Here is a 27,259-nt window from a genome sequence, read left to right as displayed (position 1 = left end):
ATTCTTGCTGCTCTATATCATTAGCCAGAAATCAACTCTCTAACCTTGATAATGTCGACAAGGTGTGGGTCTAAGAACTCCTTAGAACTAAGCTGCAAATAAGTGTTCTGATTCTCTATTTTGTAATGCACACGACTTGTGAGTATGAATCCCCAAATTATTTTTAAATAAACATGATTTTGTGGCAAAACTGAATAAAATCATGTTTAATATTGGTTTTAGTATCTTACCTACATAAAAGGAATATTACTATTCTTTTTAAAATGTGTATGGGTATGCTACCTGTGTGCATGTCCTCGTGTGTGAGTGCATGTCAGTGCATGTGCATATGGAGGCCAGAGTTCATGCCCAGTATCTTTCTCTCTACCTTAAAAGCAGGCTTGCTGATTGAGCGAGGCTAATGAATCAGAGCAATCCTGTCTTCACCTACTGAGCACTGGGATTACAATGAGCTGCCACACCTACCTGGCTTTTTAATGTGGGTTCTGGGGATCCAAACTCCAGTCTTCATAATCAAGCAGCAAGGACTTTATCCACTTTCTCTCTCCAGCCCAGTGTTTGTTTGTATGTATGTATGTATGTATGTATATATGTATGTGTGTGTATGTGTGTGTATGTATGTATGTATGTATGTATGTATTTTGGTTTTTTGAGACAAGGTTTCTCTGTGACAGGATAGCCCTGGCTGTCCTGGATCTCACTCTGTAGACCAGACTGGCCTTGAATTCACAGATATCCCCCTGCCTCTGCCTCCCAAGAGCTGGGATTAAAGGCGTGCGCCACCACCACCTGGCCCAGTGTCAGTATTCTTTCATTTCTCTTCCCCGCCCTCTGGAGCTGAGTGAGGTGTTGATGCCCCGTTGTAGCACAGTGCCAGCGTAAGCATACACTAAATATTTGTTGGCTGGGTGGATGATTATGCACGACATGTCGCTAGATTCTGGGATATGTTTAGTTGGAAAAACCAAATAAAGATTATGTGATTAATACATGATATTAACATGTGAAGAGAAATATAGCAGGGTGGAATGTAAGCGAATTCTCTTTCCTCATGGGGTCCCATGCAGAGAGGGTGGATTCACTTCCCTAATTTAGTTCAGATATCAAGACTAATGAAATCACATACCAACGAGGTATTAATCCTGATGTAATGAAGGTTTCTGGACAGATCAGGACAGCTACTAGGCCTGTCTGGAAAAAAAATGGCCTCACAGAACAGGGAAAGATTGGCTTTAATGGTTCCTGCATGAGCTTTTCCCACAGGTATCAAAGGAGCATCTGGGGGCTCTTGATTTGTCAAATTGTAGGGTACAAGGGAAAGTGGAGACAGTACAATTTAAAGGCATGCCATTTAATTTAATAAGACAAGCCATGGCAACTCTTACATAGGAAAATAATCGGGGTCTGGTTTACAGTTCAGAGGTTTAGTCTATTATCATCATGGCTGGAAGCATGGCAGAGTATATGTAGATATGGTTGGTGCTGGAGAGGGGCTGAGAGTTCTACATCTGGATCCTTAGGCAGCAGGAAGGGAGAGTGAGCTACTGGGCCTGGCTTGAGCTTCTGAAACCTCAAAGTCCACTCTCTGTGACACACTTCAACAAGGCCACATCTCCAGACATGCCACTCCCTGTGAGTGTATGGGGCCATTTTCATTCAAACCACCACAGCGGTCAAGCATCAAAAGTAGAATTGGGAGCTGGAAAGATGTCTCAGAAGCGCTTGCTGCTCTTCCAGAGGGCCTGAGTTCATTCCCTACCACCCACGTGAGGCAGCTCACAACTGACTCAGCTCCAGGGATTCCATTGCCATCTTCCACCTTCATGAACACCTGCACATGCATCCAGGGGTGGACACACACACACACACACCTTTGCTGGGACTGGGCTGCCACAGAGTTAAATTGAACCAGGAAGAACTGATACTTGTCATTGTACAGCTGGCCAAGTGCTCTCTGCTTTACCTGGAAATCCAGGGTAGGTAGGCTTGTTAAATGTTGGTCTCCAGCAGCTTTCAACTCCCTCAGTGTGACAGTAGTAAGTGGTGGCAGTTGGTGGGAGGGGGCATTGTCAAATGGCACTCTCTAATGCTTCCACTCTCCCTTTTCTTTATGCCCTGACCACTGTAGAAACTTTTCAGTGTTTACCTTTAGTTAAATGGTTGCTGGCTTTTAAGCCACAGCTGTCTGAATCAGCAACTTCAACTCCGCCGCAGCTACCAGCAACAGTTATGCCGCCAGGGCCGTAGCCGGAGGGGATTCTGTTCCCTGTGGCCCCAATTCTGGCAAAGCTTCAAAGAGAACCTAACTAAACCTCTCTCCCTCTAAAGAACTCAAGATTCAAAGGTTAAGGTGGAATTCTGCTCTGTAGAGGCTGAATAGCAGGTAGCTCCGCTCCTCTCTTTGCTCTCCTCCTCCAAAAAGCCCTCGTGTTTCTCCTTGTCCCTTCTTAAAAACCCTTTCTCACCTGGCTCCTCCCTAAGACTTCCTGTCAGCTAGTTGCTGACTCAGCCTCCTAACCACAGGTGAACTTTATTTAATCAAATCTTTGCATCATTAAGCTAATGTTCCAGAGCATGAACAAAAGTAACACACCTTGAAATAATATTCGACAACATTTCAGCATCTTCAGCTATCAGTGCCATGGTCACAACTACTTGGGATGTGCTAGAACCGTGTTTGAGAGCCAGGGCACCTGAAGGGCTGTTCAGACTCTGGACACTGGGCCCAACAAGGATCACTCAGGAAGCATCTCCTCTAGCAGATGGACTCTCCAAGGCTTTAGGGACTGCACCAGCACCACCAGGGGCACTCTTGCCTGTGGGCATTGTCAGGAGTAAGTCAGAGGCGAGCCACAAGAAAATATTACAGAGATTTAGCTGTGTATTAAAGCTATACTTTGACCGGCCAAGGGCCTGTCAAAAGGCAAGCCATTTATTATGAATATTTGGTGCTATCCAGCTTTTAGTATTTCAGCTGTCTATGAAATTCTGTGTGCCCAAATATTTTCCTGACCATTTGGCTAACATTTCAGCTCCCCAAACCTGCTGAACTTCTAGGTTACTTACTCGCCCACCCAGACATGTAGCTTTGCTTCTTGTACAAATGAGGCTCAGACCATCTTCCTGCCTGGAGGCCTAGTGGCTCTCCAGAGCAATTGACTGAGAACATAAGAGGTTTTTACATATCAAAGTAGAAGGTAGAACAACATTCCTGAGAAGGCAGAGAACCTCGTGGCCAGGAAAAGAAAGGACAGACATTTTCTGTAGAGCAGACAGAACAGTGTGGCCAGAGAGAAGAAAGGAAGACAGAGGTTTTGTAGACGGTAAGGCAGACTCTTGTAGAGTCCATCAGTGCCAAGAGTAGAGAGTAGTAGAAATGGAGAACGAGGAAACAGAGGGCGAAGATGAGGCTGGAAGCATAAGAGCTTAGACGTTAGCAGGACCATGAGAGGAAACCAGAAGGAATTGAAGCTATGTAGACAGGATTTCACTCCAGAGAAATAGAGTAGACAGATAAAGAGCTTGGTGTATCTAGGTTTATTCTTGTCTGAATGCCTGATGGAGCTATAGCTGAATTGATAGAATTTTGTCTTAGAGGAATAAAGTTAACAGACATAAGAACATAGTGTATGTAGATTTTTTTTTCCCTCAGATATCCCACACCGGATGTAGCAAAATCCCCAGGAACCCTGGGTAATCAATACTTTTGCAGACTACAGCTTCCTCAGCTGTCAGTCAGCTGTGCTGAAGCCTCCATCCACACTTAGTCTTGGGAAGCAAGGGCTCGAGAACTTACAAAAGATTATTAGACAAGGCAAGGTTGTTCAGGAGACCAGCATCAGATTCAAGATGGTATCAAAAGCCAGCCTGTCTACAGAGTGAGTTCCAGGACAGCCAGGGCTACACAGAGAAACCCTGTCTCAAAAAACCAACCAGCCAACAAAATACAACAATGAAAACACTGGACAGAAGTAGGGGAGTTAGTACCTTCCAAGCTGTGGGCCACAGTTGCCAACCTGCTAATGTTCCTTGCTTTTTCTAGTATGGCCTACATTACTGAAAGTAAGCACGGAAAGGCCATTCAATAAAAGGCATTGCTGGCTGACATCACAACACCATGAGAGGCAGACAGGAAGGTGCCTCTTGACAGATTATCTGAGGAGTAGCCTGCTTATACACTCCAAGAAGGAATATTTGGGCCAATAACAGCTGTTTGTTTCACTAATGACGTGTCCTGTGTGTGTCCATGTCCAAAGTCCAGATCCCCAAAAGACCACCAAGAAGACCAAATCTAATAGAAAAATCAAAGAGTCTTTAATTCAAGTTAACTCAGGCCTCTCTGCCGGAGAGACGTCAGGTAGCACAGGCTGAGGGTTTTTATAGTGGCTAGACAAGGGGGATTGGGGGATTCCAAGACTGCCTAGTTACAGACCTGGAATTGGATCAAGCCCTGGTTAGGGGTATCTGGACTGAGCTGACTGGCTCTCTTGGTCTAGGGAATTCTAACATTTTAGTCTCCGCAGAGGAACACCTAGAGCTGCTTGTCTGCTTCTGGTTGGCCCTTCCCTGGAGGGGTGGGGGTGGGGGGAAGGTGTTCCAGTTCTCTCTGTAACTAGGGCAAAGGTCAGGGGCAGTTGGGAGTGTGTGTGTGTAGGGGGGAGGCATCCTGTTCAGGCCTTTTTGCTGTGGCTGTACTTCTGCTGAGGCCTGGGGTGTGTGAGGTGGCTGCAGAGACAGCACAACCACCCTCCATTTTGTCATTAATCCACCTGCCACAGTGGTCCCTCCACCAGGGTAAGTGCGCCCCTCTGGCCAAGTGAAAATGATTAATTCAGGTATGTAACTGCACAAAGTCCTGGCCCAGGTTGTGAGGACGGGGCCAAGACAATCAGTTGCAGTGTAGGTATATCTAGGTGTCCTTGGGGGTTAAGACAGATGGAACAGCCTGGAGGGTAAATCTTGCTAACTGTTTGACTCAGTCCTTTTGCTGGAGGCAGGTCCATCAACAAGAGAGAGTCCAAGGGCTGCTCATTAAGAGTTAAATTCCCATCTACAGTGTTTTTGTGAGTGCTTACATAAAGCACTTACTTGTAATGGTGCATACATCTTCACCGTCAACCTCCCTGAATGTAAAATCACCTACAGGAGACACCTCTGGGTGTGTCTGTAAGGATGTTCCCTGAGAAGTTTAACTGCGAAGTGACAACCTACCCGGAAGATGGGTGGACGCCTCTCACGGACTGGTGTCCTAGACTGAATGGGGGTGGGGTGGGGGTAAGCTGCGTGTTTCAAAAAACAAACGAACAAACAACTAATCAAATGATTAACCAGCTAATAAGGGAGCCGCGTGTCTCAATAACCAGTTAACAAATTAATCAAGTCAATAGGAAAGAAGCTATTTCAAAAACCAAGCTGCCAATTTACCAACTAACGAAGACACTTCCGGCGCCCGGTGTCTCAAGACTAGCCCGCCCTGCCTTCCCCGCAGCGGCTCCATCTCCCTCAACCGGAAGCTTCCGGCTCCCTTGTGCAGCACACCGGAAGTGTCCGAGCAGCTGGACCTCCACGCCTGCTCCAAGTGTTCCGCGAGACGCGGAGCATTGTGGGGTGGTGGTGAACGGTTGGCTTCCGTCTGGGCGGCTGCGGCCGGCTTTCGGGGAGTGTGGCGTGCAGTCTCCGCGTCCCTCCTTGTTACTGCGTCTCCACCGTGCTGCCCGCAGGCCGCTGCCAGCATGTCGGGCGTGCGAGCCGTGCGCATCAGCATCGAGTCGGCCTGCGAGAAGCAAGTGCAGGAGGTGGGCCTCGATGGCACCGAGACGTACTTGCAGCCGCTGTCTATGTCCCAGAACCTGGCGCGCCTGGCGCAGCGCATCGACTTCAGCCAGGGCTCGGGCTCCGAGGAGGAGGAGGCGGCGGGGCCCGACGGCGACGCGCAGGACTGGGCGGGCGCCGGGGCCGAGCAGGACGACGAGGAGGGTGAGGTGTTCTCTGCCCCGAGGGTCTTCCCGAGGGGTAAAGTGCGTCTTGTGGTGCAGAGCTAGGCGGCCTTGAGCCTGTCACTTTGCTTCTCTGTGCATGTAGGTGATGAGTAGCGGCCGTCACTGTAAAGAGATGTGTTAACTGCAATGGGAAGGCCGACCTAGTCTGGACTCAGGTCGTGCACAGCGCAGCAGGCCAGGAGAAGCATTTGGCTTTTCTTTTTTTTTTTTTTTTTTGGACAAATTTAGATATTCTTTTATTACTATTATTGAATATAGATTATTCTTTCATACAGTACATCTCAAGGACAATTTCCTCTCCCTCCAATTCCTCTAACCCTCAACCTCCCCTTTTAACGAGGTCCACTCCCCCTCCATCTACATGCAGAAAAGAGCAAGTCTCCAAGAGAAAACACCCAAACACAACAAAAGAAGATAAAATAAGACAAGGCAAAAGCCCTCATATTAAGGCTGAACAAGTATGCCCTTGTGATAAGGAAGAGTGTCTTAGTATATGCCCAGGAGTGGTATAGCTGTATAGTCTTCAGGTTGATCAGTTCCCAGTTTTCTGAGAAACTGCTATATTGATTGTTAGAACAGCTGAAAGCTTTGCGGGAATTTTGGTGGCGTCGGATGATTGATAAAGATGACCTCGGGAGCTTTGAAGTGAATGAATTACAAGGAAACAAAACTCAAAGAGGAATTTGGAGAAGCAACCAGACTGGATTTTAGATTCTCCTTATTATCAGAAGTTTTTTTTTTTTTTTTTAAACCACAGTTCATGATTTGGTGATGCGACAGGATCGGTATAAGTGGAGATGTTCCTTTAGAGTGTGGTAATACAGGCATTCCTAGCCCTCACCAGGAAGAGGCAGATTTCTAAATGGTCACAACAGTCTGAGCTAATAGTGAAACACCGTCTCAATAAGTAAATAAAAATTTAAATGTAGTGTTTCATAAAGTTGGTAGAAAATTAAAACATTGTTATTGGCCTGTGTTTTGAAAGGTAGATCAGCTCAGCAGTTGATCCATTTGATCCATTAAATCCCCCACTTACAGAAAGAACTATACAGCACAAGTATACATTGAATTACAGTACTGACGTCCTTAGAAGAGCTTGACCTGTCTATTAAGTAGGAGTGCTTAAATGTGACACGCCTCCAGGTTTCCAAATGTCCTATGGCAGTGGTTCTCAGGGTTGTGACCTCCTTGGTCATTTACCAGATACATACATTACGATTCATAACAGTAGCGAAATTACAGTTATCAAGTAGCACCAAAATAGTTTTATGGTTGGGGGTCACCACAACGTGAGGAACTGTATTAAAGGGTCGCAGTGTTAGAGAGGTTGAGATCTGCTGTCCTAGGGTGTGTGAAAGAATGAATGGGTCCTATATGCTGATGTGAGGTGTCTCTAGGACACAGCCAATGAAGGAAAGGGCAAGTAACAGAAGAATAGGAACATATGTGTGTAAATTAGCGAAGAACCTTTGGAAGGGTTTATCCCCACTGTTAATAATGGGTATGTCTCAGAAGGGAGGATACTCAGACCTGGGAATAAAGGGAAACTCACTCTCACTCCCTGGTGCTTTTAGCTTGAATTCTGTGGAGTGAGCGTGTATTAAACATTGATCAAAAGGAAACTATGCTCTTGCAGCCAATAGCAATGCTGGTGTTGTAGGCCATTTGAGGCTTTGCCTGGTTTTTTACAGTTTAGAAACCCACTACAGTTATTCAAGTTCTATGCTGGAAGGGAGCAGGTTGTTTTCAGTTCAGTGCTTGTCTGGCATGAATGAAGCCCTAGGTTCAAAAAGATATTTGAGTGTCTACCTAAGACATAATGACAGATTTGGCCTGTGGAAATTAGATTGCATTTGTTTTGCCATAGAAGGAATGCTGTGTTAAATGTTAACAGCTCAAGATAGGGTGGTGAGGAGGAGATAAAAGGGATGGTTTGGAAGAAAACCTGATTCTCCTTTTCATAAATTAAAAAAAAAATAATGATTTATTTAAATTCATTTATGTGCATTGGTGAGAAAGTGTCAGATCCCCTGGAACTAGAGTTACAGACAGCTGTGAGCTACCATGTGGTGCTGGGAATTGAACCCAGGTGCTCTGGAAGAGCAGCCAGTGCTCGTAATTGCTGAGCCATCTCTCCAGCTCCCTTTTCATACTGTTAAAACCGCTAATTAAACTTCCTTCTTTTATTCAATATAACTAGTAAAACGTTTCTGTTTTTCCTTTCTGTTTTTCAGGGTTGGTAAAATTCCAACCTTCTCTGTGGCCTTGGGACTCAGTGAGGAACAATTTGCGAAGTGCCCTCACGGAGATGTGTGTACTCTACGATGTCCTCAGTATTGTCAGGGACAAAAAGTTCATGACTCTGGACCCCGTCTCTCAGGATGCGCTTCCTCCCAAACAGGTACATGTGGCTTTAACCAAACAGCTTCTCTTAAGTCCCAGGACCAACATTTGGTTGTATGCATTTTATTTTCTTGAAAAATGAAATCCACGAGCTAGAGAGCTGGCTTAATGATTAAGAGCACATATTGTTGCACATGACCGGAGTTCAGTCTTAGCGACCATATCAGACAGCTCACAACTGCCTGCAGCTCCAGCTCCAGGAGATCAGACACTCCTCTGACCACTTCATATGCACAGACACACATGCTCACATAATAGAGTAACATTATTATTAAGAAAGAGAAAAATTAAGTCCCCGTGAAGATGTAAGGACTGAGCGCTTCACAGATGAGGAGCATCATTGAGTCAGGCTCCTTTAAGTAGGAACAGAGTGATATGGTCTCTCTCCCATCTGAGTATTAGCCAGCCTCACCCAGCTTAGCTAGCTTCTAAAGTCAGCTGAGGTTGGGGGTATTCAGAGCAGTATGGTCATAGAAGACTGTGGCCTTTTTATAAAACTTACCTGTGTCTTTTTGCTTTGTTTTTTGATATATTCCTACAGTCAGAAGACTTGCACTTATTAGACTTATTACTTGGTTGTTGTGGTATCCACAATCTGAGGTCAGTTTTCAACATCTTCAGTCAGTGAGTGTAGTGCTGTGTGACTGACACCAGTCACAATTTCAAAAGTACTTTAGTAGGTTTAAAGTGTGTTCCCAGGAGGTACCTACCTGGTCATATGTTGTTTATTGTAAGCTGGGCATTGATGTGTGCCATGTAGGTGGTGGTTTCTATGCATAGGTTGTATCTAAGCAGGGATTTGGAATTCACTGTGAAGTGTGAGTGCCACAGAAAGATATGAACGGGTAGGGCTGGGCTGGTGAATAAGGACAGGGCCCTGCCTAGGTCTGCCCTGGGTGGTGCATTGCTGAGTTTAGTTTCTAGGCCACTGTGGCAGTTTTGACTTAAGGTCTTTTTGTAACTTGGCCAAGAAACAAGTTACTTCTGTTTAAAAAAGGTTTGCAAGGGAAAGTGTTTTTCAGAGTCTTGGTATGTGTCACTCCGCCACCCACCCGTTTTCTTCTACAGTTATTCATTTGTGTATGTACTTGTGTGTGCGCACGTACGTGTGTGTGTGTGTGTGTGTGTGTGTGTGTGTGTGTGTGTGTGTGTAAGAGTGTAGAGGACAGAGGTTACTTTGGGTGTCTGCCTCAGTTGCTCTCTGAATTATTCTGTCTTTGAGTCAGCTTCTCTTTCCGAATGTAAAATTTACCACTTGGCTAGATTGGCTGTCCAGCAAGCCTCCTGGGACCGGGGTCACAGGTGCGTGTGGCTGCACTGGGCTTTATGTGGGTGCTGGAGCTGGAACTCAGCAGGCCCTCATGCTGGCACGGCAGTCCTTAGCCAACTGTCATCCTCTTCCTCCCTGTTTTCGTTTGTTCATTTGTTTTCATTACAAATTTCCTGCTTGAGAAGAGATGTAGTTTTAAAGTTATCTAAAATCATTTGGAACTCCAGTTTTGGATAGGAAAGATGCTGACTTCTTTTTGGTAGAGTCCTCAGACACTGCAGCTGATCTCTAAGAAGAAGTCCCTTGCTGGAGCAGCTCAGATCCTACTGAAGGGGGCAGAAAGACTGACCAAGTCAGTGACTGAGAACCAGGAAAACAAGCTCCAGCGAGACTTCAACTCTGAACTCTTGAGGCTCCGGCAGCACTGGAAACTGAGGAAGGTTGGAGATAAGATCCTGGGCGACCTGAGCTACAGAAGCGCGGGTACAGATTCTGACCTTAGATACTGCTTTGTGTGAGCAAAGGGGGTAAACTATGATGTCTCCCAGCCTCCTTTCGTGATCATTTCTCAGCTCCCTGTTGTACCGTGGTATTTAATTTCTTTACCTATAAACCAAAACATTCCTGGCAGGGCCTGGTGTCAAACACTTGAAGGCTGAGTGGGAGGGTCAACAGTTCAAGGCAAGCTTTGCCTACATGAGACCCTATCTTTAAAACCCCACACAGACCAGTCTTACTATAGTCCTATAATAAACAACCTACCATCAGATTGAAAACCTTTTAGATACATTTAAGAGAGAGTTCAAGGATGGGCTATTTAAGGTTCAGAGCTCAATGGGAGATGGCCAAACATTCCTGCTGGGATGCATGAGAACAGTAGTAGAAATGTACCAGACTCCTTGTGCCAGAGTCAGACTGTTATTAAAACACAGTGAGTCAGGGGTCAGTGCTCCTACACTGATGTGAATTCTACTGCAAGATGAATCGGGGCTTTCTGGTTTTAGATATTGTAAGTTCTTTCTCCCAAAACAATTATGGGCAAATATTTAATTTTTCTTTGTGGTGGTCCTTTAAGATTATAGAAGAATTTAGTTGCATTCTTTAACTGCAAGAAGATCCTGACTGTCTTCCCTTGTTAGACAGGCATTGGACCTAACCATCCACTCATAATGTAGCAGTTACTTAGACTTCTGACCTGCACAGAGGTGCTTCACATAAAAGTAGAGGAACTGGCTGGAAATAGTACTGTAAGCACTGTTGATCTGTCCTTCTGATGCTGAACTCAGAGCTAAGGAATGTACTCATAGAGGCATGTTCATTTTATCAATGCTCCATTAGTTACAGTGTGTGGCTTGTGGAGGTCACCACCATGCTTGCATAGTATTATTTTGTTGTTGTCTTTTGGTTTTATTTTGACATACGGTCTCATTGTATAGCTCTGGCTGGCCTAGAATTCACTGTGTAGACCAGGCTGGCCTTACACTGTATAGATTTACCTGCCTCTACCTCTCGTCCACTTCCTCTTTTGGTTTGGCTCAGCAGTGTCTCCTCTCTCTGCACATACACATTTCCAGTGGAAAGAATTCATGCTTTAGTGATGTGGGTGTGACGTGCTATACTTGACAGTTTGTGTTTAGTTAATGTGCTGTGTTAATTTTTTTAATCTTTAATACCCAATTAGGCTCTCTCTTTCCCCATCATGGCACCTTTGAAGTGATTAAGAATACAGACATTGATTTGGATAAAAAGATACCAGAAGATTACTGTCCTCTGGATGTCCAGATTCCTAGTGATTTAGAGGGGTCTGCATACATCAAGGTACTGATTAGAGTCTTTTTTCAGAGTCTTTTTTCAAGCCTTTTCTTGCCAGTTACCCAGAAGCAACTTTGCTAACATTTTTCATGTTGTCTAGGTTTCGATTCAGAAACAGGCTCCGGACATAGGTGATCTTGGCACAGTCAACCTTTTTAAGAGACCGTTACCCAAATCCAAGCCAGGTATGTCATGGCATTCAACCTCCACTCTATACTCATATAGTCAGTAAGCCAAACAGAGAGAGAGGAAAAGAGACCTGTGTTGTGAAAACAGTTGGAAGTCCATCTTTAAAAGCAAGTTGGTGGTTATTGAAGATGGTTTAAGCATTGAGGGTTGAGGGAAGGAGGGGTGCTCAGAAAGGCACTCCAGAGCATGGATATGGGTTTCTGAAAGAACTGTTATCTGTTTTGGCTTTTTGAGGTAATCTTTGACTTTAAACTCATAATCCTTCTGCCTCAGCCTCTTGTGTCCTGGAATTGCTTCTGGAAGTGAACTTCTTATAATTTACGAGTAAACCACTAGTGAAGAGCTGTGTGGTTTTGTAGATTGTAAAAGAAGTAAGATTTCAACCCATCTAGGGCTCAGGGAATAACATGAAAGTAGAGACAGAAAGAACATAGGAGCCAGAGGTGGGGAGGAGGGCTGTGAAGCAGTGTGTCTGGGTATGACACACGTGTTACACAGGTGCTCTCTGTGGCTGTGGTTACCTGCTGCGGATTAGTACAAGACTGGGCCCTCACCATTTTACTGTGGATGGCCGAGGGGCTCGTGAGGCCCCGGACCCTTACTGAGGGACTATAGGGACTATGGTTTCTAGGCCAGGTGCAGCATTTTCCTCAGTGGTGTAGTGCAGAGGTCCCTGCAGTCTTTACAGCCATCAGCAAAATGATCCAGGTGAGGTAAATATGAAACTTGGTTCATATTGATTTAGTCAGCGTCACTGGCACATCTTAGCCATCACCAGTTCAGAGTGACTTAGCCATCACTAATTTATCTAAGTCAGTCATCACTGTTCATCTTAGTCATCATCACTGTTCATCTTAGTCATCATCACTGTTTATCTTAGTCAGCTGTCACTGTTCATCTTAGTCATCACTGTTCATCTTAGTCATCATCAGTGTTCATCTTAGTCATCATCAGTATTCATCTTAGTCATCACTGTTCATCTCAGTCATCATCACTGTTCATCTTAGTCATCACTGTTCATCTCAGTCATCATCACTGTTCATCTTAGTCATCACTGTTCATCTTAGTCAGTCATCACTGTTCATCTTAGTCATCACTATTCATCTTAGTCATCATCACTGTTCATCTTAGTCATCACTGTTCATCTTAGTCATCATCACTGTTCATCTTAGTCATCATCACTGTTCATCTTAGTCAGTCATCACTGTTCATCTTAGTCAGTCATCACTGTTCATCTTAGTCATCACTGTTCATCTTAGTCATCATCACTGTTCATCTTAGTCATCACTGTTCATCTTAGTCATCACTGTTCATCTTAGTCATCACTGTTCATCTTAGTCATCATCACTGTTCATCTTAGTCAGTCATCACTGTTCATCTTAGTCAGCTGTCACTGGTTCAGACTTCTAGAGTCTGACACTGGGTCATTTATTTTAGCCATATTTAAGCACAGCACAATTTTGGGAAAAAAAAAAGTTATGATAACAATTAACTCAGTCCTGTGTGTACAACAAAGCTTAGGTCATGTTTACATTGAAACTCTTTACAAAGTACATCTGGCTTGTTCCCTAAAAATGTTCTGTTGACTCAGAGGACAGTGCTCAAGATAAAGGTCTAGGGAGAATGACTGAAGTGATCGTAACGTCCGTGGGAGTTCAGGATTTGGCCTGGTCCTGTGATAACATAGAAGTCACTTAGGCTGTTGTAAAGTACATGTAACATCGTCACAAGGATGGGCTTAAGGGACTTAGAAGCAATGCTCAGGATATAAAGGGAAAGGTCTGGGACAAATAAAACATAAATTCTGGGGAATGTGGGTGAAGCCTGGCTCTATAGACAGTGAAGGATCACAGGTTTTAAAATACATCCTTATCCAGTATCCTGGGAGGAAGACATGGTAAACATATCCTCCCTTTGAAGAGATAAGCCTGGGTGTTTACTTCTTCTGGGTTCTCCAGTGCTTATCTGTGTATACAAGAACCTCTAGCCCTCTACAATGTAGCCACTGGTTAGTTGCCTATATTCCTGTAGATAATCTCATGCTCAATAATCTCAATCTCGTTCCTGTAAATAATCTAATCTCATGCTCAGAGCAGCCACAAACTGTCTATCTGTATTGTCTTTGTCTCTGTCTCTGTTTCTCTCGCACGCACGCACGCGGGGGTGGGGGTGGGGGGTGGGGGGGGCGGGTGGTCTTTGGAAGAAGAGTTAGAGTAGGAGAGGACAGGGATAAGGGAGACAGTGGTGAAAATAAACAGAAGTTTGTTTGCATCTGTCAAATTGTCAGAAAAATTTAAGTGAGATTTTATGTTGGAGAAAAGACTATACCAGCATTCTGAACCTTGATTATGAAGTCAGGTTATCATTTGTGCACTGTGTACATAATCTGGCTGAACACTGGGATTATACATGCCTTCTGTCTTCCAGGTTCCCCACATTGGCAGACGAAATTAGAAGCAGCACAAAACGTCCTTCTTTGTAAAGAAATTTTTGCACAGCTTTCTCGGGAAGCCGTTCAGATTAAGTCTCAGATCCCTCACATTGTGGTGAAAAACCAGATCATCTCTCAGCCCTTCCCAAGTAAGAGCAGCCAGCCTGCTGAGGCCTGTAAACAGGACTTTATGGTGTGTGTGTGCTGTGAGGGCTGCAGGAGCAGGCTGTGCTGTGTATCCAGTAGTGCGATGCGCCAGCGGTGCCGCCCATTCTGTTCTGTGTCCTGACGGGGGCATCTTGGCTTTCACAGCATATGTTTAAAAACGGGTGGTGCTGTGGTAGTTGCTGTAGTTCATAGCTGCTGTCAGATGGCGTTTTATTTCAAGGATACTGCCTTTTCTAAATGAGGTTCCAATTTAAAAATACTTTGCAAAACTCCTCCTGATTTGTAGAAGTGAGATTTCTGTTCAGAAGCAAACAGGCTTAACCTAGAAATCAGTTGTCATTAGCTATGCACGTGGTTTAGGCAGTGGTTCTCAACCTGTGGGTCATGACACCTTTGGGGCTACATGTCAGGTATTTGTGTTACAACTCCTAACAGTAGCAGAATTACGGTTCTAAAGTAACAACTAAATCATTTTATGGTTGGGCTCACCACAACATGGGGAACTGAATTAAAGGGTTACAGCATTAGGAAGTTTGAGAACCACTTGTTTAGGGTTAGACATGAACAGTTTTCCCTATTACTTTTGGGAACAGTGAGGAGAGCCTGTTAGAACCAGATACTAACTGCATGTTGAAACAGAACTAGAAAAGCTTGTTTTTAAAATTGTGTGTTTGTGAAAACAAGAGTTGCGTTTCCCCCAGCCTTCAGCTGCACTCAGGAGCAGCACCACATTATAGTGTGGAATTACAGTGTCCTAGCCTGTGGGAGTTTACCATGTTAAGTAAGGGGTCATTGGAGTAGAGGTGCTAACATGAAGCAATTGGATTTTTTTTTTTTTTTTTTTTTTTTTTTTTTTTTGAGACAGGGTTTCTCTGTGTAGCTTTGCGCCTTTCCTGGAACTCACTTGGTAGTCCAGGCTGGCCTCGAACTCACAGAGATCCGCCTGGCTCTGCCTCCCGAGTGCTGGGATTAAAGGCGTGCGCCACCACCGCCCGGCTACAATTAGAGAGTGTCTTGAGAATGGGCCTGATTATCCTTTGTGAAGTTGGTCTTGGTGTCCAGTGCTTGGCTCTCTGCATCTGTCCTGCCTCTCTCTACACAGGCTTGCAGTTGTCCATTTCCCTGTGCCACTCCTCAAATGATAAGAAGTCCCAGAAATGTGCCACAGAGAAGCCGGGTCCAGAGGATCACCTCTATGTTCTGGAGCACAACTTGCACCTGCTGATCAGAGAGGTAACTGTGAGCACGGCTGAGCAGTGCACAAGCCTCCACCACTGTACCAGCAACCTGCAGCAGTGTGGAAAGGCCTGCTGTGTGCCAGGGATTCAGAGACAATCAGTGCATGAGCCTTGCTCGCAGGCTAACTTGTAGCACTAGGGATGTACAGCACGTTCTGGAGCTACCATGGGAAGCATGTGCCACTGGACAGAAATAGAGTGGCCGTGGTGGGGAGGCCTGGGCTGCACGGTAATGTCCTCTTCTGAGAATCTCTATAGATGAATACATTCCAGCCTCTCACCTCTCTGCCCCCAACTCCCAAGGTGGCGTTCCGTTGGTCATAATGGTATACAAGCCTGTGTTTTTAAAAGGTTTTCAGACTGAGGATTGCACTCAGGGTTGAGCACTTGCTTAGCATGGGTGATGCTCTCAGTTCAATCTCAGTATTACATGTTTCTTGGGTTCTACCAGACAGTCTAGGACAGTTAATCTGATCATGATATGAGACTTAATGGAGAATGTTTTGTAATTTAAAACTTGGAAGATAAAATTGCAGCTCAAAGGAGCCCTCCTCTTTATAGACTTGAGTCATGCCTGTGGCCACTCCGTGCATTTATCTCTGTAGCAAGAAGATGATGATGATGATTTGGAGGCAGAGTCTCACTGTGTAGTCCTGGCTAATCTGTACCAACCTATGTAGGTAGACCAGGTTGGCATCTGCCCCCTGAGTACTGAAATTAAAAGCATTGCTACTACGTCTGGCAAGATTACTTTTAATTTATTACTTTCATTATTTCCAAAAATTTGAGCCAAGCTTTTATTAAACATTTTTGTCATGCTTATTATGTAGGTGCTGGTTATTAAAGTGGCTTTTTTTGTCAGTTTCATAAACAGACCTTGAGTTCCATCGTGATGCCTCACCCAGCAAGTGCTCCTTTTGGCCACAAGAGAATGAGACTTTCGGGTCCTCAAGCTTTTGATAAAAATGAAATTAATTCAATACAGTCCACAGAAGGACTCCTAGAAAAAATCATCAAACAAGCCAAGCATATTTTTCTGAGGAGCAGGTAAGAATGAAGAAATTACTGCTTTTCTCTGACATTGGGTACTTTTCCTGCTCTCTGTAGTGTGTGGTCATTTTGAGTGTATGTAAAGTTCTTTTTTCCTGCAGGGAGAAAGCGGCTGAGAGTAAGGTTATGGTGATGGACTGGGTCCTCCCAGCTAGCTGAATGCTCTGGTTGTTTGTTTGTTTGTTTGTTTGTTTGAGACAGAGTTTCTCCGTGTAGCTTTGAAGCCTTCCCTGGAACTCACAAGCCCAGGCTGGTCTTGAACTCACAGAGATCCGCCTGCCTCTGCCTCCCGAGTGCTGGGATTAAAGGCATGCGGCACCACCGCCTGGCTGAATGCTCTGTTTTTAATACCACCCTGAACTGGTGCTAACAGTTGGCTGATAGCCAGGAAAACAGCTTTTCTCCTGGCTTTGTGTTTTGTTTGGCAGCCCATCCTTGAGGCCTTATTCTCACATGTTGATTTAATTGTTACTGGGGGCAAATAGCATTAAAGCCGCTTTCACTGATGAGCTGGTTGAGGCTTTGATAATTTAGTCAATTTGCTCAAGGCTACACAGCTAAAGATAACAGCCCAAGGTTGTGTAAGCCCAAACACGCCTTGTCTTTCTGTTTTGAGAAGGGTTTCACTGTAGACCTGGCCTTGAACTGACAGGTCCGCGGCCTCTGCCTGCCCGAGGCACCAAAGGCATGTGCTGCCACACCGGCTTTGTTGTCCGTCTTCCATGCTCAGTATTTGCAGGGTAGCGGGCGTGATGAGAGGGAGGGCGTCTTGCTGCGTTGAGGGCTGCCCTCTCCATCATTACTGTAGCTGATGGGGAGGTCTGTTTCCACTTGATAATCTTGCCTTGGAAGTTCTGTGGCATTGTCAGTTAATAAGTGATATTGCTGATGGATGTCTGGATTTTCAGTGTCTTCTTCCCAGTTGTCATGGTGATGCTATCTAGGGGTGCAGGAACAGGTTTATTTTCTCTGTCAATCAAAATAGTAAATGGCAGGAGGGCTGGAGAGATGCCTCAGCTGTTAATAAGAGCACTAGCTGCTCTTCCAGAGGACCCAGGTTCAATTCCCAGCACCCACATGGTAGCTCACAACTGTTTGTGTCTCCAGTTCCAGGGGATCCAGCATTTTCACACATACATACATACAGGTAAAAATAAGTAAATAAGTAAATAAATAAATCGTGGGGTTTGTTTTGTTTTGTTTTGTTTTAAGTAAGTTAAACAGCAGGAAAAACTACCAGAATGAATCTTGAGAGGTCCTAGCAGAGCCATCTAGTGGTACCTGGGAATCAGGGTCCCCTCTTAAGATTGAAACAGTTTATTAGAGTTTAAAAGGGACACCCCCCACCCCACTGGCAGGAAAGCTGTGAGTCTCCCAGCCGCCCGGAAGGAAGGAGAGTGTGGAGAAGAGAAGGAGCCATGGAGTGCAGCCTGAGCTGAGGCAGTGAGAGGTCGGAGCTTTAGCAGAAGAGCAGGGAAGCCCAAGGCAGTTGTTAGGGAGCTAAAAACACAACCCGAGCTCCTGCCAGCACCCAAGGAAAAGAGACAGAAGAAAAAGAAATAGTTATGTCTTTCTGAGTCAGGCCTGAACAGGATAGGTAGACCTAGCTAAACCTCACACTTTGTAGTACCAGAGTGAAGATATTCTGGGAAAGAAAAGTACACATTATCTTAAGGTACCTGCTTTGCTTCCTAGGGGTGATCTACTAGCTAGGTCCCCGCCTCACCCCACTAGATTAACCTTTCAGGAAAGAGACAAGGGCTTGTCTTCCCCTGGAGGCAGATTCCGTTCTTTACAATGGTTTATTAGGACGTTTGCTTATGGTCCCAGCAGGAATAACAATGTGGATTCTTCAGCTTCTAGTCAGCTGAATTAGGAAGAGGTTTTAGAGTGCTGTGATGCAGCAGAAGGAAGGTGGGGTGGAAGGTGGGATGGATTTAAGACCAGCTTAATCACTGACATGCCCCTTAGTGTCCAAAGCCCTCCGTTTATTCCTGCTTCACTGTGGGTGTGTATAAAAGCCTGGTCTTGGGACAAATTGAGTAACTTGTGCAGATGTATCTTAGAAACATTAAAGTGCTGTGTCTGAGGTACTGCTTTCCTTTATGGATTTCAGTGATAGATGATATTGATATAAATGTGTTGTTAGTATTACATTTTTCTCATTGACCATGAAGTTAAATATTCCTTGAAATATGTGCAAAATGTGTAGTGTGGAGGGTACTTGTGTGCATGCTGCCACACCTGAGGATCCTTAATGTGCTGGTGACATTTACGTGTGTGTGCAGTGAATGAGTTGTGGTTTTTTTGTTGTTTTGTTTTTTCTTGAGACAGGATCTTAGTCTATGGAGCTCTTCCAGAACTTGCTTTGTAGACAAGGCTGGCCTTGAACTCACAGAGCTCTGCCTACTTCTGTCTCCTGAGTTCTGGGATTAAAAGTATACACCACCGTGCCCAGCCAATCCTGTTACTTTTTTGTTTTGTTCTGCAGTGCTGGATCAGCCTGTGTCTGCTGGGCAAGTACTCTCCCACTAGCCTACACCATAGCCCCAGTAAGATAGGGGCTTATGTAGACCTTGGGCTGCACTCAGCTTTGCTTTCCTCCTGCCTCCTCTTCATAGGCCTGCGCGTGCTCTTGCTCTCTCTCTTTCTTTCTCTCTCTTAAAACAAAAACACTTAGAATCATTTAATCATTACTATTATACATTTTTCTTTCATTAAGTGTTTCTCAAAGATATTTTAGTAGCTGTTAACATAGCATTAGATACATATTCCATGATTTATTTCCCCAGTTAGTGGCTGGTGTGTGTGTGTGTGGGGGGGGGGGGGCTATGGGTCAAGCTTGGCAGCTAGCACTTGGAGGCAAGCCCCTGCCACTGAGCTGCGTCCAGTATGTTGGTATTTGCTGAGCAGAACATCCTCATGCACTTGTCTGCTGCAGGGACTTTGAAGCGTTGTTCGGGAAAGGAAAGGAAGCGAAGAGCAAACCTTGTGTGTGTGCAAATGCCTCTTGGGCTGTTCTCCTGTGTTCTCCTTCCTTCCAGCTTCTTTCTGTTTCTGATAAAGTACTAGGGTCAGAGAGACAGTGAGAACGAAGGGTCTTTGGTGGGGGCACATACCTTATGCTTCGGATTTAAGCACTGTTTAAGATAAGAAGGATGGCTGCTTCGGAATTTTGTTCCTGGGTTTGGGCTCTGAAGTTAAACCCCACGCTGTTCCTGAGCTTATTTCTGTATGATCCAGTGCAAATGCTTAACCTGTTTTCAAGCTGGATGTAATGGGGGGTGGTCCTACAATCCTACCATGTCGAGGTAGAGACGGGAGGATTGGGAATTCAAGGCCAGCTCTGGCTACAAGAGACCCTGTCTTAACCTACTCCTCCTCATTTAAAAAAAGAAGGAAGGAAGGAAGGAAGGAAGGAAGGAAGGAGGCTTTCTTAGGCAGCAGAGCTTACCTAAAGCCAGGCAAGGCACACAATGTAACCTCAGCACTCAGGAGACCAAGCTGTGACTACAGAGGGATAGACTGCTTCAAAGCAAGATGAGATGAAAAACAAAAGCCAATGCCTGCCAAACACACAGGGCTGTTAGGAGAACAGATGATATTGTTCTTGACCACATGCAGTTTTAGATGCTTAGGGGTAGCAAGCATTGCTGACTTTCCTGGTGGGTGATGTTTGGATTGTGCTCAAGGCTCTGGTTTGCCTTGATTATGATTTTAATAACAGGTCTGGGTGTGTCCCAAGTCACTTGTTGCCAGAGATCAGGCACTAACACCTGGGAATGGTGCGTGACAGATTAGTACCTGGGAAGTATCTTACTGTATGGTGATAAGCTTTCATGAGCAGGACAGGATGAATGGAGTCGCAAAGGAACCAGCCCGTCAGGATAATGAGAGGTGGTGTGTGTGTTACAGTGCAAAACTGGGACCAGTGTGTGCAGGGGCTCCCAGAATCAGCTCATGTCTCTAGAAGCTTCACCTTCTAAGTGGTGATATGATCAAAAAGTAGGCAAGAATGAAAATGTTTAGGTTTTTGTAAAATTGATGCTTTCATTTATATAATGATTTTTAATTTTTTAATTTTCCTTTTAAAGAACGGCTGCTACGATTGACAGCTTGGCAAGTCGTATTGAAGATCCCCAGATCCAGGCCCACTGGTCAAACATCAATGACGTTTATGAGTCTAGTGTCAAAGTGTTAATCACATCTCAAGGTTATGAACAAATATGCAAGTAAGTGTCATCAGCACATCACACAGGCAGCTGCTGAGGTGCTGGCTGCCTCTCTCTTCAAGGGACTCTGTAAAGCCTCAAGTTATTTGCTAGTTGTCAGGGAGTTCCCATAAATTATATCACCTGTAAAGTATTTGCAAAAACAAGTGGTAAGAGGCTGGAGAGATGGCTCAGTGCTCTCCCAGGGGACCTGAGTTCCGTCCCTAGTACCCACATCAGGTGACTCACAAGTGCCTGTAACTCTAGCTCCAGGGAATCTTAGATTCTCTTCTGACCTCCAGGGGTGCCTGCACATATGTTACATACACATACAAATCTTTTTTAAAAACACTTAAACTCTCATGTGTACAGCTTTGTGGTGGGCCATATTCATAGCTGTCCTTAGCCACATGCAACCTGTGGGCTCCCAGTCAAACATGCCTAGGTTTTAAAGTGGAAAATGAGCCCCAGCATTGAGCAGAAAGCTACCTCACTTGCTGAGACAAGCCTGTGTCAGGTCTTGTCTAGAGGCTGTACACGTCTAGTGTGTCAGGCGTGAGTTTGGCCATCCATGTCTGCACTCAGCATTGTCTGCTCAGGGCAATCTGAGTTTGTAGTTCTCTCCTGACTTGGCGTTGCCCTTGGTTCTGATGCATGAGTTGATAATTGTGTCTCTCAACCGGGTTGACCATTGTGTGTCTGTGAAAGCAGCACAGTCCTTGTCCTGGCATTCTTAGGCAGTTGCTTGATAAGGTGTACGGCTCAGAATGCTTGTTTGGTGCGTTCAAGGCCCTGGGTTCTATTCCCAACATTGCAACAAAAAGAAGTGTGTTTTCGGTTTGATCCCCAACACCTTATCATAAACTGGGTGTGGTGGTATACACCTGTAATCCCAGAGCTTGGGAGGTGGAGGCAGAAAGATTGCAGTGAGGTCAAGGCCAGCCTGGGCTTTACAAACAAGATCATGTCTTTAAAAACTGCAATAAAAAGGTGCAGTTGCAACCCCCTGTGTTGGTCTGAGAGACCTGATCCTGCCTCTCCAGGCTCTGCACGTGCTTAGATGCTAACTTAAGACAGCTAGCTGGCCACTGTGAACAAAGCACTCCCCTGTGAGGGAGGAGCAGAAGGTCTGCATGCAGTACTAACTTTCAATAACAATAAACAAACATGAGATGAAGTACAGAAAGTAAAAGTATGTGATGTGAAGGAACTGAGGGGAATGTGTTTTCCATTTATTTCCTTATTTGGGTACTGTTGTGTATGCATGCCATGGTACATGCCTAGAGGTAAAGGACAATCTGTGGAAGTTGGTTCTCTCCTTCCACCATGTGGGATACCTGGGATTGAACTCAGGTCCTCAGGCTTGGCTGCAAGAACTCTTATCCACTTTTTTGTTTTGTTATTTGTTTTTTGTTTTGTTTTGTTTTGTTTTGAGACAGGGTTTCTCTGTGTAGCTTTGTGCCTTTCCTGGAACTTGCTTTGGAGACCAGGCTGGCCTCGAACTCATAGAGATCTGCCTAGCTCTGCCTCCTGAGTGCTGGGATTAAAGGTGTGCACCACCACCGCCTGGCCTTATCCACTTCTTAAGTCAGGGCCAGTCCCACATATCCTGCCATTTGGGGGATGAAGTGTGCTGCTGTGCGCATGTCCTATGATAACTCCAACTAGCCTGCTGTGGAGCTAGTGCTGGGTGCAGACTTCTAGGAAGTTGCCTTGGATCTCATTCGGTGGAGGCTATGAAACCCCCTCCTCTCCGTAACATAAAAGTTAGTTTAGGTTGTCAGAACTGCTGCCATCTTTGTCCATGCTGTCAACATGATGTAAAGGTCCTTGCGATTGTACAGACTAGAGTGTGTATCTGCAGGTCCATCCAGCTGCAGTTGAACATTGGTGTTGAGCAGGTACGAGTTGTGCACAGAGACGGACGGGTGATCACGTTGTCTCATCAGGAGCAGGAGCTGCAGGATTTCCTTCTGTCTCAGGTATGTTTTGATTGGAGTTTTTGTTGTTTTATTTCTTTGAGATAAGGTCTCACTGTGGCTCAGCCAACCTGAACTGTGGCTCAGCCAACCTGAAATGAGTTGTGCAGCCCAGTGGTCCCCAGCCTCTGCCTGCTGGTTGCTGGAATTGCTAGTGTGCAGCACATGCCCAGCCACACTTCAAGAAGCCTCAAGTCCCTTGTTTAACTGCTTACCGAACACATTGAACAAGCAGTACTGCCGTGGTTACAGAAGGAGAAGCCATTGTTTCCACCCGTCACTCATTTCCAGTGCACACTCCTGGTTCGTCTTCTATCCTGGTTTTATTTGCACTCGTTTGTGGTGCAGTGAAGGATGTGCAGTTCTGCAGCCAGCAGGGTTTCTGTCTTTCACGATTGTCGGGGAGTAGGACCTCTCTGGGGTGGGGAAGGGTTAGCCCAAGGAAAGCAGAGAGAGCAAGACAGATGCCAACTACAGCAGCCGTTATCCGTAGTAACAAGTGCAGTGACGGAGTCTTTGGCCCTGGGGAGGGCTGCTCCTGTGAAAGGCAGTACAGGAAGTACAGACTTGTTCTGTGACACTGGAGTGCAAGAAGAGCTTTGCTTTGCCTTCTTGCTTGGGATTACCTAGTGCAGTGATGAACAGTGGCAGAAAAGGTAGGGTTTTTTCTTTCTTTTTTTTTAATGCTAACGTAAAATAATGATTATTCACACAAAGTAAGAAAAAATACGTTAAAGTTTCCTCCAGGTGCAGTACTCTCATAGAGGATTTATCTCTCTGATGCCCATCAGGTGTATCTGTGAGGGCCATGGCTAACTTAGCCCTAGCTGGCTACAGCCTAAGTGGGTTTGGCTAACTGGAGTGCACACAGATGTGTTGGAGTATCTCAGAGAATGGCATGTCTAGAGACCAAGGTCTGCAAGTGGACAGGGACCAGGGAAAGCAGGTAGTGGTGCTGCCGCTGCCCTGGTGCCGCTGCCTTCACTGTTGGCGGTAGAGTGCATTCTACCAGGGTGAGAATGAAGAACAGGGAGGATGCTCTTTACTAAGGGTCAGCTGATCATGTGAGCCTGAGGTCAGTAGTCTTCTGGCCTTGAGGGCTGTCATGTAGAACAAGCCACTTGATGAGCAGATGAGCAGCTTTTTGTCATGATGTCCAACTGACCTAGCCAGCCTCACAGGGACAGTGGCAGGAGGACAAGACCTGACCCACTCTGTTCCTTACCATTCTGCATTACCGGCCGCATTAGGTGCACCCACTTAGATGGCTGCCGTTACCTAAAGCCAGAGAACATAGTAAGCTAATGGTGTCTGCACTCCAGCTGCCAGTGGACACAGAGAGACAGTACCAGGCAGCTGCAGTTTCTGCAGGGAAGGTGGGAATCTGCCCTCCTCTAGTAGTCACAGAAGTCCTCAACTTTGGGCCAGAGGTTGAGAACCCCAACACACTTAGAATTACATCAGATCACCAAAGTGGGCCTGTGACTCAGTCACATCTTCTCATTCACAGATGTCACAGCACCAGGTGCACGCAGTTCAGCAGCTTGCCAAGGTTATGGGCTGGCAGGTCCTCAGCTTCAGCAATCATGTGGGACTCGGACCAATAGAGAGCATTGGCAATGCCTCTGCCATCACAGTGGCCTCCCCGAGTGGTGACTATGCTATTTCAGGTACTTCCCACTGCTCCCACATTTATCTCTGGGATGAGCTGACGTGTTTACACTGCTGTTATCTGATGTTATTTGTTACTCTAGACAGGAGAGTGAGTGTGTGTGTGTGTGTGTGTGTGTGTGTGTGTGTGTGTGTGTGTGTGTAGGGGGAGGGACAGAGGGAGGAAAGAATGTGTGTGAGAACTTACTAAGCAAGCCTTCTGTTTTTATAACTAAGAATATTGGGAAGTTCAAGGGGCCATTTTTTAATTCTTACCTGTGTCAGTTAAAACTTCATTAAAACCAAGCATTCTCCCTTTATTTACTTTTTTCTTTTTCTGGGAGACCAGGTCTTGTGCGTAGTTTGGGCTGGCTTCAAACTCTGTGTAGCTCAGGCTGGCATTGTAGCCCAGGCCAGCCTTGGTCCTCCTGTCTCAGCCTTTGAGGGCTTGGATTACAGGTCACCACACCTGACACATCTTGTCTAATTTTTATAGAACAAATAATTCAAAGATATTTAAATCATCTTAGAGTGTGAGCAAAAATTTGGCATTGGATGCCTGACAAGATGGTGTAGCAAGTAAAGGCACTTGCCATGATGTGCTTTTGATGACTTCTTTGATCCCAAGAACCACATGGTGGTCAGAGATAACAATTGAAAGTTGTCTTCTGGGTCTACAGAGCGACATCCAGAACTACACAGAGAAACCCTGTCTCGAAAAAAACAAACAAACAAACAAAAGCTGTGTTCTGACTTTCACATGTACATACACACATGCATTCATACATACACATGCATAAATTATTAATAAATACAGTATTTTGGAACTGAGACACACTGCCCTTGAACTTACTATGTAGCCAAAACTAGCCTTGAACTCCTGATCCTGCAGACTGCACCACTAGGTGCCAGGCCTCAGGGTGTGCCAAACCAGGTGCCGGGGCTTAGAATATGCACCACCAGGTGCCAGGGTTAGAGGTGTGAACCACCAGATGCCAGGACTCAGGGTATGCACCACCAGGTGCCAGGGTTAGAGGTGTGCACCACCAGGTGCCAGGGCTCAGAGTATGCACCATCAGGTGCCAGGGTTAGGGATGTGCACCACCAGGTGCCGGGGTTAGGGGTGTGCACCGCCAGGTGCCGGGGTTAGGGGTGTGCACCGCCAGGTGCCGGGGTTAGGGGTGTGCACCGCCAGGTGCCGGGGTTAGGGGTGTGCATCGCCGTGGCCAGCTCCTGAAACACTTGTTAAGGAGATTGGGTAGGTTTCTGTGCTCACAGAACGAAGTTCGGGTTTTCCATCACTTCCTGAGTTGCAGTATGTGTACTAATGTTTGGTTTCCTCAATAGTTCGTAACGGACCTGAGAGCGGCAGCAAGATTATGGTCCAGTTTCCCCGGAACCAGTGCAAAGACCTTCCGAAAAGTGATGTTTTACAGGACAGCAAGTGGAGTCATCTCCGTGGACCGTTCAAGGAGGTTCAGTGGAACAAGATGGAGGGCCGTAATTTCGTTTATAAAATGGAGCTGCTCATGTCTGCACTGAGCCCCTGTCTGTTGTGATTTTCTCCAGAACAAGTTCCAGAAACATGGACTTGGATGTCTGCAGATCAGTTACAAGCACAAGGGAGAGATGTCTTCCATATAAGTACTGGCACGCCAGTCCTTCACAGGAGCACTGTGTAAAAGTTAGCAGCTGGCACCCTCACTTTATAAGTGACGAGTGCTTTGGAAGGGGAAAGTTTATGTACAGTTGTAGTATACAGTATGGGGAGATGTAAAATAATACATTTTTTATACGGCTAACCTGAAAACATTACTAACTTAAGGGCTTGAATTTGCTTTTTAAAATAAAAATCCTATCTTTGATGTTAACTTTGTTTAAAATCTCCAAGTGCTTTGTGAATGTAAGCTGTATCAAATCAGCCACTCCTGCTGTCTCTTTAAAAACCATCTAAGAAGCACATCTTTGACACAGAGTCACTGAGCACAGCAGGCCCTTTCCCTGAAGTTCACCAAGATTACCCATAGCAAGCAGTCCTCCCCAGCACTGGGGTTCTTGGGGTGTCTGGGAAGTGACGCCCATCTCACTCACCTGGGTCAACAAGAGCAGGTTAAGAAGTTCCTCAGCAGGGAGCGCAGAAGGAGACGGGTGCAGTCTAGGACTTGTTTCTGAGTAGTCTGTTTTCCCACTTACGTGGCTTATCCACTCCAGACATGCCCACCCTGCTCTCGATGCTTCCTAGTTCCTAGGAGTCTTTGACTTTCTCAGCAGAAAGAGGTCATCAGATTTTGCTTTTTGGTGTGAGTTTTTGCTCTGTGTTTTGAGACACAATCTTACTCTGTATCGAAGGTTGGCCTTGAATTTGTGACAATTCTGCTTCAGCCTCTGAAGTATGATTCTAGAGAGTTGCTAAGTTCGGGTGTTTTTCACCTTAAAGGTGTTTGGACTTGGTGTCCTGCCTCACTTTATGCAGAAACCAAGAAAACCTACCACGATACAGCCCTGTTTTCCCTGTTAGTGGTGACTGAGTCTTTGTATAAAACCTTCCATAGAGCTGAGTGCACTTGACTTGAGATTTGACAAGTTAAGTCTAAGATATAAAGGAGAGATGCCAAGTGTGGTGGCACATGTCTATAATCCCAGGACTAGAGAGTTGGAGACAGGATGATCAGGAGTTCAAAGTCAAGCTGATCTGCATGAGATTCCATTTGATTTTTCGAGACGGTTTCTCTGCGTAGTCTTAGCTATCCTGGAACTCACTCTGTAGACCAGGCTGGCCTCGAACTCACAGAGATCTGCTTGTCTCTGTCTCCCAAGTGCTGGGATTAAAGGCGTGTACCACCACTGCCCAGCTGAGAT

General features: G+C 45.6%; 1 protein-coding gene across 2 annotated transcripts; it reads left to right on the top strand.

Moving 5' to 3' along the window:
* The first annotated feature begins 5,566 nt into the window (after window positions 1–5,566).
* Window positions 5,567–26,271, top strand: Med17 (mediator complex subunit 17). Of its 2 annotated transcripts, XM_059267343.1 has the most exons (12): window positions 5,570–5,976; window positions 8,234–8,400; window positions 9,936–10,155; window positions 11,354–11,490; window positions 11,585–11,669; window positions 14,101–14,253; window positions 15,375–15,505; window positions 16,373–16,557; window positions 20,655–20,792; window positions 22,636–22,753; window positions 24,261–24,420; window positions 25,748–26,271. In XM_059267343.1, the coding sequence occupies exons 1-12, from the start codon at window positions 5,733–5,735 to the stop codon at window positions 25,957–25,959; spliced, it is 1,950 nt and encodes a 649-aa protein (XP_059123326.1). In that variant the 5' UTR covers window positions 5,570–5,732; the 3' UTR covers window positions 25,960–26,271. The 2 variants fall into 2 exon arrangements, with proteins under 2 accessions (XP_059123327.1, XP_059123326.1); XM_059267344.1 differs by lacking the exons at window positions 11,354–11,490; window positions 11,585–11,669 and having other exon boundaries at window positions 5,567–5,976.
* Window positions 26,272–27,259: the final 988 nt, after the last annotated feature.

This window comes from Peromyscus eremicus, chromosome 7, assembly GCF_949786415.1.
Source record: "Peromyscus eremicus chromosome 7, PerEre_H2_v1, whole genome shotgun sequence".
NCBI lineage: Eukaryota > Metazoa > Chordata > Mammalia > Rodentia > Cricetidae > Peromyscus > Peromyscus eremicus.
This window is presented reverse-complemented; position numbering and strand designations above follow the sequence as displayed.

What these genes read in the sequence shown, in the direction of transcription:
- Med17 (XM_059267343.1), top strand. Translation starts at nt 5,733, where the DNA reads ATGTCGGGCGTGCGAGCCGTGCGCATCAGCATCGAGTCGGCCTGCGAG. An exon ending in GTTACCCAAATCCAAGCCAG is followed by an intron (nt 11,670 to 14,100) that starts GTATGTCATGGC and finishes TCTGTCTTCCAG; the next exon opens with GTTCCCCACATTGGCAGACG. An exon ending in TGGTGACTATGCTATTTCAG is followed by an intron (nt 24,421 to 25,747) that starts GTACTTCCCACT and finishes TTTCCTCAATAG; the next exon opens with TTCGTAACGGACCTGAGAGC.